Below are 10,799 nucleotides of genomic sequence, written 5' to 3'. Positions count from 1 at the left end.
GGGCTTTACATTTTGAGGCCTCAAGTTTCTTTCAAACACTAGGTAATACTGGACAATTTCATTCAAAACACACCGAGATGTGTTTTCAGAACATGAACTTTTTCTTTATTCCAGATTTGAAATGGAGTTTCTATGTAACAATTAGTCCATATTCAGAATTCTGGGATTATCTTTTAATTTCTCTTGAGTTTTATTTTATTTCTCCCCTGAATTTTTTCCTTACAATTCAGTCCTACATAGATTGGCTTCATACATTGTGCCAATCCATTGACTAAGGTTTAACCACCACCCCCCCTCAATTTGCTGGTCAAGGGTGATGAGCTTCTGGACTAATTAGGCATGGAACTCATTGCCATTGGATTGATGCTCACACCGTGAAAGTCAGCCTTGATACAGGTAATCTTCCATTTATGACCATTCATTGAGTGATCACTCAAAGTTATGACAGAGCTAAAAGTGACTTATGACCAGTCCTCATAATTATGAGCATCGCAGCACCCATGCCCACATGATCAAAATTTGGGTTCTTGGCAACCTGCACATTTAAATGGTTGCAGCCTCCTTCAGTCATGTGATTACCAATTGCAACTTTTAAAGTAGGTTTCTGACAAGCAAAGTCAATAGAAGAAGCCAGATTTACTTAATAACTAGAGCAAAAATGTTAATATAATCAGGCATGGTCACTTGAAGACTCACTTGATTCATCCAACCACTTGACAATTATGATTGTAAATCAGGGGCCACCTGTATACAATTTCCTGTATTTGCACAATATGCTAATTCATTTGCTAGAAGTCACAATTTTGGATTCATTTACCAAAATATGAACAAATTTTTCTAGAGCATGAGCCACACTTGCACTATGAATAGATTGCACTTGTGAAACCGCATGAGATTGCAGTTGAATAGGTAAGAGATGGAACAAAATCCTTAGCTTTGATTTTAAAATACTGTATATTTGAAATTAAATAGTCAATATTTTTTTCCATTTTTGTCAGTTTTTTTTAATGGCAGGTTCTAGAGGCACACTGGTGGTAAGTCAAAGTCAAATCTTTATTGTGTAAAATTGTTTTGTGTGAAGTTACCAAAGCATAGTGACATTTGAAACACTAAAATTTATTGTGGTATACACTTCAATGGGCTTTTAAGCATTAATTAGCACCTCATTCATACATATACAATTTGAGAATAGAGAGCCAATTAAACAGTGAATTCACCCGTTCAATGAAATGTTAAGTGTCTTGCCTTGGTGCATGGCAAGCCTTTTTTAAAATACTTGGATTCAAATGTATCCAGCTCATGAGGAGTTTCATCAATAATTATCCTCGAGAAAAGCTTATGTATTTTCTCTAAGCTTTTTAAAAGCTTTTAAGCCGATGGCCATTACTATGACGGCATTCGCATGAGGTGCTCAGTACGATTCCTAAACACCTCATGAACCCAATACTCAGGGTACCCAGAATACACTGACCCGCGAGCATAACCCACGGGCTGAACGGGCACGCTTCGAGACTCCGACACTGCCTCCCGTTCACCCGCCCACCCAAAAGTGCGCGAGCCGCGTCGCCCTGAGGGGGGCGCCGTCCTCTTTTGCCTAGCGCCTGCGCCAAGCTTAACGGCGGAGGAGGGGCTAGTTCCAAGCCGCCCTTGGGGGGGGGAAATCAAGTGGGCGCCGCTAGCCAATCAACAAGCGGTTCTTCGGTCGCGTCAGCCCTCTTTTTCTTTGTCCCATCCACCGCGGTCGCCCCCCGTTCCCCGCCCCCAACTCCCATCTCTGTAGTTTCTGTCGCCATTATCGAGGGGCTGTTCGGTCAGAGCGTCTTTTTTCTCTCTCTCTCTCTCCCCTCCTCCGCAAACTGTCGTTTTCTCCTGGTAGGTATATTTCCCTTCGCTTGCCTGGCAACGGGAGGGAGGGTCGGTTAATCTTCTGAGGGAAAGGGAATCGGGAAGGGCGCCTCTGCGAGGCTCGGGCTCAGTGTGGCTCTGAGTCTGCCTCCCCCCACCCCGTCCCGCCCTGCTCCGGTTTTCGCGTTCCCACCACGCCAAGTTTGTCCCTTTCGCTTTTCCGTCGCAACTGCCCAGATTCAGGCGTTTTTTTTCCCTCACGTTTTCTCTATGAGAGTCGCAGGAGCGCTGCCCGCCCCCAAAAAAAAAAAAAAACCCCAGGGTCTTATCGGATCCCTGCCAGAATTTAGTCTGAGCTTAAATTTAACCTGACGGCGCAATTGATAGGCTTCCGACAGTGGAGCTGAGGGGGTGGGGGGAAAGAATGGGGTGTCAGATGACAGCATGTTTTCTTGCATCCAGCGAGGAGAGACGTTTTCCGGGTTTGGGGGCTCGCCAGCTGCGCCAGACTAGAGCTCCCCTCGTTCTTCTTGGTGAGCCATGTTCAAGACCGACGTGGAAGCCTCTAGTCTGGCGTATCTGGAGGGGTCAAGGATGCAGGCAGCGTTTAAACCAGAGGTCTCCAAACTTGGCCACTTTAAAACTTGTGGACTTCAACTATGCTGGCTGGAGAATTCTGGGAGTTGAAGTCCACAAGTCTTAAAGTGGCCAAGTTTGGGGGGCTCTGGTTTAAACTATCATGCATATATATGTTATATATAATTATATGTTAAATTACTCTTATGCGAAGTTACAAATCATTTAGGATTCGTTGCCATTACATAGGGGAGGGAAAAACCTTCAAACCTGTGTCCATCAGCTATTTTTAACCACGCTTATCCATTGTTTAAAAAGAAATGTTACTTTCTGCCGAATTGCATATAAACACAGGTTTAAATTTCGTTGACATGAGTACTTTGCTTTTAAACATAGTGTAAACTTGCAGAAATGATGAAAGAAGCCAAAATCTAAGGTCAAATATCCAAACGATAGCACTTTTGATGAACTTCAGCTTTGTTTTGGCAGAACTGAACCTGGAATGCTTTATTTATTTTGGATTTGGATGAAGGAAATTTCAGGCGAGTGACCAGGTCACATCTATTCTTCTTCCACCTCATCAGTTTTCCATTTGCCATATCCCACCTAGCCCCCATCATTCCAATACTTTCTTTCCCTTTCTCTCCCAGGTTGCCATCAGTGTCAGCATGGCATATCCAACTCATCCAGCTCTGATCTTCCCATGACTTTTCCATGATCTTCCCATGATTTTTCCTCCCTTCCCTCATGCTTTGCCCATGTTCTAGCACAGCATATCCCACTAGGCTGCCAATCCCTGACTTTCCAAGCACTTACTTTCTACTCCCTCTTTTAGGCACCGGTATCCTTGTTCCCATCTCTACATTTGTTCAAATTAAAATAAACCCATGTTATTCCCTGCATGGATCCAGCCTCAAATATGTATATTTCAGTAGGGCTTGGACTATTCAAAACTGACTGTTCTGCCCTTGGAACAATTTGTACACAATATTTTGCACATCCCTAAAAACCAGAAAATCACTAATTCTAATCCTGTCTTAAGTGCAAAGCCAAGTGGGTAACTTTTTTCTCTTAGCCCTAAGAAGAAAGCATGGACAAACCACTTCTAAAAAAAGAAAAATGTAGGGAGTTTGATTCCAAGATGTGCACACATGTGCACAAAAATTACAACTTTATTTCTTTATAGTTGAATTTTGAAAACTTGATTAAAAGGTTCCTTAAATTATTCTTAGTGACTACAGGGATATGATTATTTTTCTTTTGTATAGTATCAAGGTTTGCCTTTGCTATCTGTTAAAGATGTTTTCATGATTTCCTAGTCTAGTTTATAGGCAAATTTCCTGGCAGTCTCCCAATGAAGCACTAACTAGGTATGATGTACAGCAAGGGTCTTCAAACCTGACAAGTTTAAGACTTGTGGACTTCAACTCCCAGAATTCGTGAGCTAACATGACTGGAGGAGGAATTCTGGGAGTTGAAGTCCACAAGTCTTAAAGCTGTCAAGTTTGAAGACCACTGATGTACAGTACCTAAGGGTTTTTTTTTAGATCAAGGTTGTCTAGATATTACCATTTGGAGATTTCAAAGCTTTTATTGCTTATGTGAAAAGTTTCTACTCTGTATAATTTGCTTTCATTTACTGCAGTGTTGCTGTTCAGATGCAGTGTTCTGTTTTGAAATGTCTATCTAAGCAGACAAAAAATGATATAGTTTAGCATCATACAGCAAATATTTAAAATATTTTAAAGTAAAATATTGCACACCTTTCTACTACCGTATTCATAGCATTTTGCCTCTCCCCAAAAACCCCTTAGGAAAAATAGATTTATCCCACTGTTTCAAAAAAAATTAATTATATTTTAAAAGCTAACCATAAGGCCTATGTGGTTAAAATATTGTCTTTACAGCTCATTTACAGCTCATAATCTGAGACAGTTTATCTGGTTTTCGAGAGGACTCTGAAATTGGAGCTGCAGATCAATTGACCAATCTGCAAGGAAGGAGAAATGTTTGAGGCACTGAACCTTGCCATTTCTAAACCTGTTGAGCCAATGTGTGAGAATTAATTTGATGGCACCAAAATAGCATAGATTTATTGGAAACATGTTCAGATATCAGGTATTTGAGTTGTCTACCACTACCAGCAATTCCTATCCAATTGTCCTTTGCGCATAATTCAGCCTCACATACTTAGATAATTTATATGCTGTTTCTCCAGATAGCTGCATTATTTTATTGCTTATGATAACATTCAAGATACTACAATTAAGCATTTTAAAATTTTAAGTCATAACAAAAAAGTAAACTAAAGGATAATTTCCAAAGACAGTCTGATTTAAAAAAAACTTTAAAAAGTTTAGATAGGCAGGTTTTTTTATTAAGATAGTCCTCAATTTATGACCATAGTTGAACTTGGCAATTATGGTATTAAGTCATTATGGTCATAAAATGGGTCATCACATGACTCCAAACCACCTTTTTGACTTTTTGGTGGTGGTGGTGGTGGTTAAGCAAATGTTGCAGTCATTAAGCAAAACTATATAGGCTATTTTTTGCTGGAAAGTATAAGTAAACACTAGTTTTCCACAAAACTTGTAAATAGCAGTCACTGAAAGTGGTCATTACAGTTCTATGTAAACCAAACTGTTAAATGCTTTAATATCTAAATGGTTGAACTGTGTAAAAAAAAACAGTATTTCTTTTGTAAAGCAGAACATAAAGAATTCAAAAGCTCTTGACCATTTTTTATTTCTTTTGAATCTGAAGCAAGGCAAAGATCATTTGGTTAACATGAATTGTTTATTAAATGCTGAAATAAGACAATTTATCAGTTAAGCAATGATTGTCCAGATCAGATATAGTGTCTGGTCTATATAGTGTATAGTGTTCATATAAAGTATCAAGTTCCACTTAACTTGAGTGTACATTAATAATGTGAAGTATACATTACTTATTTTCTGAAGAAGGTAAGTATACATTGTATAATATATATTGTATAATAAAATAATGCATTGTATATAATTGCAGAAAATATTGTATATTTTCTTTATACATTGTATAATTTAGGTATTTTGGATTGTTTTTAACATAGCATCAGTAGACTTCTATTTGTGCAACACTCTGTGTTTCCCTTCCATCTCCATTATGCCTCCTGAATCTGCTGTGTTGTGTTATTAGTACTATAGTATCCATTCTAATAGAGTTGGATAAGTTTGAAGTAATATACACATTAAAATAATCTTTTAGCTATAATTGCCAATTTTGAAATAAAGTGTCAACAAAATATGTTACACTATTTTAAATAGAATATAATACTTTCAAATATATTTGATATTGAGCACAAGTTGTAAACAAAATGAATAGTTATATGTTCCTCCATCTGGGATTTGTTTATGGAACATTCAATCAGGCTGCGTATATGACCCCCTCCAAAAATAGTATCAAGTGCATCAACAGCCAAATTGAGAACTATAAACCAAGTCTAATTCACAACCCATGTATTTAAATAAATGAATAAAGAGCAATATATTAATAATAGCTTCTTTTTCTTTCAGATACTAGAACTAGCTGGGTGTTCTTTATACAATGTTTGCTTTTTAGCCTTTGTAACAAAATGAGCCATGTGGAGCTGGTAAAAATAGCTTAAATTCATAAGTATGTTGATGCTTCTGTAAGACAGATTTATATTAAAACTTTTAATAAAGAATGAAGGATTGACAATATTAACATGTTCCTCTCTAGTTGGGTTGTGGAAGTATAACATTTAATTTTTTTTCTTTGTGTGACCTGCGTTCAAAAATCGATTATATTTTAACAATAATTGAGTAAACATTTAAGAGTCAAATTGTATTTTAACAATTTACGAACTAATTTTTTTCAAAAAACCTTTTATTTCAGGTATAGTGCAGTTTGCAGTTTGGAACATGTGTAGTGTTATGCAAGCTGACAGTAGAAAAATGGACATGTTGAAGATTTTGCATAAAACAACAGAACGCTTAGAATGCGATCACTGTAATTTCAGAGGCTCTGACTATGAAAACATACAAATTCATATGGGTACTATTCACCCTGAGTTCTGTGATGAAATGGATACTGCAGGATTGGGGAAACTTATATTTTACCAGAAAAGTGCAAAGTTATTCCACTGCCACAAATGCTTTTTTACCAGCAAAATGTACTGTAATGTCTATTATCATATCACGGCACAACATTCATTGTCAGACAAACAGAAGGAAAACCAGAAAGGGGTGTTGGAAACTGAATCCCTCAAAAAGCCTGTCTTTGTGGAACCTCAAAAGCCTTCTCTGTCTCCTGAAACACAAAAATGTACTGTGTCTCCCGATTCTCAAAAGCCTGCTCCCCCTGAACTGCTAAAGTCTGATATGGGGCTACATTCCAAGATACAGAAGCCTACTTCAGCAACAACCATAGAACATCAGAAGTTTGTTTCAGTTGCATGTTTGGAGGCACAAAAACCTGCTCCTGTTGTACCAGAACTTTCAAATCCAGTTCCACTTGTGTCCTCAGAAACACTGAAACCCCCTCTTTCTGTCACTCCAGAACCACTGAAGCCTGCTTCAGTAGAGACTGCAGAGATACCAAAATCTCTCCCTGCTTTGTTATTAGAGCAACAGAAACCTGTGACACCCACATACAGTGAAACACAAAAATCCCTCCCTGTTGTAGAATCGGAAAAACCCGCTTCCTTTATATCTTCCGAACCACAGAAACCCATCCCAACTGTATCGCCAGAGGCCCAAAAGTCTGCTCAGCCTTCATCTCCACCTGTGGTCATGTTTGAAACACAGAAATTTGCTCCAGCTGTATCTCCAGAGCCCCGCAGGCACTCTCCAACTGTGTCTCCAGAGCCCCGCAGGCACTCACCTGCTGTATCACCAGAGCCCCGCAGGCACTCACCTGCTGTATCACCAGAACCCCGCAGGCACTCACCTGCAGTGTCTCCAGAGCTTAAGAAACCTATTGCTGGTCTATCCACAGAATCTCGTAGGCATATTTCTCAAATCAGAAGGCCTGCTTCAGCACTTTCACCTGAACCACGTAAACCTGACCCTCCACTGTCTCCAGATCCCTGGAGGCCTGTTCCAGAAACCTGGCGATCTGCTGGTAGTATTTCACATGAGCAGCAGAAATCTATCACTATTTCACCTTGGTCCCCAAAACCACCTACATCAATGTCACTTGAGCCCAGAAAACCACCTTCAGAACCCCGAAGGCCTGGAAATATGATGTCCTCAGAATCTCAGAAGTTTATGCCGGATACTTGGAAATCTACCTCCATGCCCGAATCTCCAAAATCTAGTCTTGCTTCCTCAGAACCATGGAAACCCATTTCTTCTGTTTATCCTGAAGGTTGGAAACCTGTTTTGTCTCCTGACACTTGGAGGCCATCACCATCTGTAGCACCACCTGCTCCTCCTCCCATGCCTGCGGAGCTGAGGAAACCTGCCCCCTCTATGTCATCTGATATTTGGAAACAGCCCTTCTTTTCTGAGCAACGTAAGCCTGCTCCTCCTGTATCTCCTGATCCTTGGAAATTTTCTCCTGAGTCCAGAAAATCTCCTTTCTTTCCAGAGACTCAAAAGCCGACCACTTTTGTTTCTTCTGAATTGCAGAAACGTGCTTTGTTTTCTGAATCCCGAAAAAGGGCCCTATTTCCTGAATCCAAAAAATCTGTACCTCCTGTTTCCACAGACACACAGAAACGTTCGTTCTTCCATGAAGCTCACATACCTTTTCCTGAAACCCCAAAACAGGTTGTATTTTCAGAATCTCATAGACCAACTCCTGTCTCCCCAGATGCCCCAAAGCATTCCTTCTTCCCAGATTCTCAGAAACATGCTGTTCTTTCTGAAATCCAGGAGCATACTCCCTTCTCAGACTCTCAGAAGTCACCTAGTCTCTCACATGAATTGCTGAAGTCTCCTGCGGTTTCTCCTGAAATCCAGAAACATAGTACCTTTGCTGAACTGCAGAAACCATCTCCCGACTCCTTCGAGAAACAAAGTTTCTTTGCAGAACCTCCCAAACTTTCACTTTCACCTGAGTTCCAGAAATCAATTTCTTCAGATCAGAAGCCAGTACAGAATACAGATACCCACAAACCAGTTGAAGCAACAGGCATGGAAGTTCACAAAACTATCAACGATTTCAGTCAGCCTGCTGTACCTGTTTTTTCAGATTTGCAGACTGATAATGAATCCAGTAATAAAGATGGCTTCACTGAGCATCCAGAAGAAGAAAATCCATTCAGTAGTTTGTTAATTCCAAAGGAAGAGCCCATACAACCGAAGGAACCTACAAAAGAAATATATACCTGTCCAAAGAAGAAAGCCAAGAAAGAAAATCCGGAAATTTCTAATCCAGAGTTAAATAGTAGTGAAAGTGGAAATACCGAGATGGAAACATCAGACATAAAGGAACAGGAATCCAACAGTGATCAGGAACAATTTGATACAGAGTCTCCTGACCAAAATAAAGAAACTAAAATTGATGTTACTCCTACTCAGCCTCAGTGTGTATTGCAGTTTACAGAAGAGAAGGAAGCTTTCATCTCAGAAGAAGAGATAGCAAAATATATGAAGCGTGGCAAAGGGAAATACTATTGTAAAATCTGTTGCTGCCGGGCTATGAAAAAGGGAGCTGTTTTGCACCATTTGGTTAATAAACATAATGTGCATAGCCCATACAAATGTGATGTGTGTGGAAAGGCATTTCTTTTGGAATCTCACCTTAAGAATCATGTTGCTGCTCATAGTCAGAGTTTGCTTAAATGTCCACGTTGCAATTTTGAGTCAAATTTTCCTAGAGGGTTTAAGAAACATCTAACCCATTGCCAAAGCCGCCATAGTGAAGAAGTCAATAAAAAACAGTTTGATATTGCTTCTGAGCCACCTAATCAGAGCCGGCAGAGTGAGGAAGCTGGTAAGGGGCCAGAGGAGAATGCTGAACCATCAAAAGAATTCCTTAATGAACTGCAAACTGAATAAAATTGGTTTTGAAAATTCAGAAATCTCCAAATACATTGGATTGGCAATGTAGACACTGTTGTTTGTGTATAAAACTATGTCAGTATACAGTAAACTTGATGCATCGTTAAATGCATTTAAGCCACTAATTAATTAAACAGTTTTGTGTTTGGTTAACTGTGTTGCAATGTAACCTTTATAATTACTTTACCAAAATAGCACTACTGCCAAATTAATAAGCTTGTTCTGGATTGCACAGAATGTCACTTTTAAAACAGAAAGGAATAAAAATGAAAAATATACAGCTGGAAAAGTGAAATTCTAGCAATTTATTCAACCAAATCTAATTTTGTATTTTGAAAAGCCTGAAACAATAGGAGCAGCACCAAATGAGGTCACATTAAACCTTGCATGAAGTAATCTTGTTTGCCTGCATTTATATGTTATGATTTTTAATATGTACTTGAGTTCCCATTTGAGTGAATTGCTTGCTTAGGTTATTGAAATAATTAAAAAAATTCTCACTGTATTTGAAACACAATATGTGTGAAATAACTACAGTACTGTCATATATTGGAACATGTATTGTCTTGATTTTAAGGAATGTTTCCTATTAATAAAAATAATTTTGTGTATTTGGAATTATTCAGTTGTATGTGTAGCTGATGTTCCATCAACGTATTTCCAGCATTGTTTACAGTAAGGGCTTGATTCAAATTCAGATTCTATACCACACCCAGTTATATTACAGATGATCTTAATTTTCTAAATAAGTATACAATTTTAATGTACAGTACTTGGTGTCAGATGCAGCAGCAAGATACAATTCAAGTACTGTATATATTGTCCTATATGTTTTGTACAGAGCTGCTGGCTTCAATATGTTTGGAGGAGGGGGATTTGGAGTTTCTGGGCTGATGTACTGCTCTTGGATACATTGAGTTAAATCCAAACATAAATCCAAACATACCTTTTTACTAATAGAGGCAGTCGTAATTAATTTTTACATTATAGCTTTATAGACAAAAAATAAAACCAAAGATACTGTGCTAGTGCAAACGTATGAAAGTTCATTATGGCATAAGATAAACTCATAAGAATTTGCAAAATCGTGCTAGTGAGCAGCCTTTCATTAATTAGAGTATTTGTCACTTCAAATCCATGATGTTTTTTTTTATAGAAAGATAATGACATTCTGTATATGTTGACACAATCAAAGTATACAGCTAGAAGGTTAAAGCCTAAAGATATTAGAGCTGTACTTGTACCTAGAAATACTTAGGGTAACAGCATTACTAGGCTTTGAGCAACAATTGGATTTTTAAAAAATAATGCAGAAGTAATCTTAGCTTTCATAGCATTACCATATTTGTTCCCATGCTTTTTGCCTAG

General features: G+C 38.6%; 1 protein-coding gene across 1 annotated transcript; it reads left to right on the top strand.

Moving 5' to 3' along the window:
- Positions 1-1,709: 1,709 nt before the first annotated feature.
- On the top strand, positions 1,710-10,049 carry CHAMP1 (chromosome alignment maintaining phosphoprotein 1). Its single transcript, XM_026666745.2, has 2 exons — positions 1,710-1,872; positions 6,319-10,049. The coding sequence occupies exon 2, from the start codon at positions 6,345-6,347 to the stop codon at positions 9,426-9,428; it is 3,084 nt and encodes a 1,027-aa protein (XP_026522530.2). The 5' UTR covers positions 1,710-1,872; positions 6,319-6,344; the 3' UTR covers positions 9,429-10,049.
- Positions 10,050-10,799: the final 750 nt, after the last annotated feature.

Source organism: Notechis scutatus, chromosome 5 (assembly GCF_049901735.1).
Source record: "Notechis scutatus isolate UNSWTSFEM ecotype Mainland chromosome 5, rNotScu1.2, whole genome shotgun sequence".
Lineage (NCBI taxonomy): Eukaryota > Metazoa > Chordata > Lepidosauria > Squamata > Elapidae > Notechis > Notechis scutatus.
This window is presented reverse-complemented; position numbering and strand designations above follow the sequence as displayed.

Bases quoted from the DNA above. Each gene is read 5' to 3' on its own strand.
- CHAMP1 (XM_026666745.2), top strand. From the start codon at position 6,345: ATGTGTAGTGTTATGCAAGCTGACAGTAGAAAAATGGACATGTTGAAG.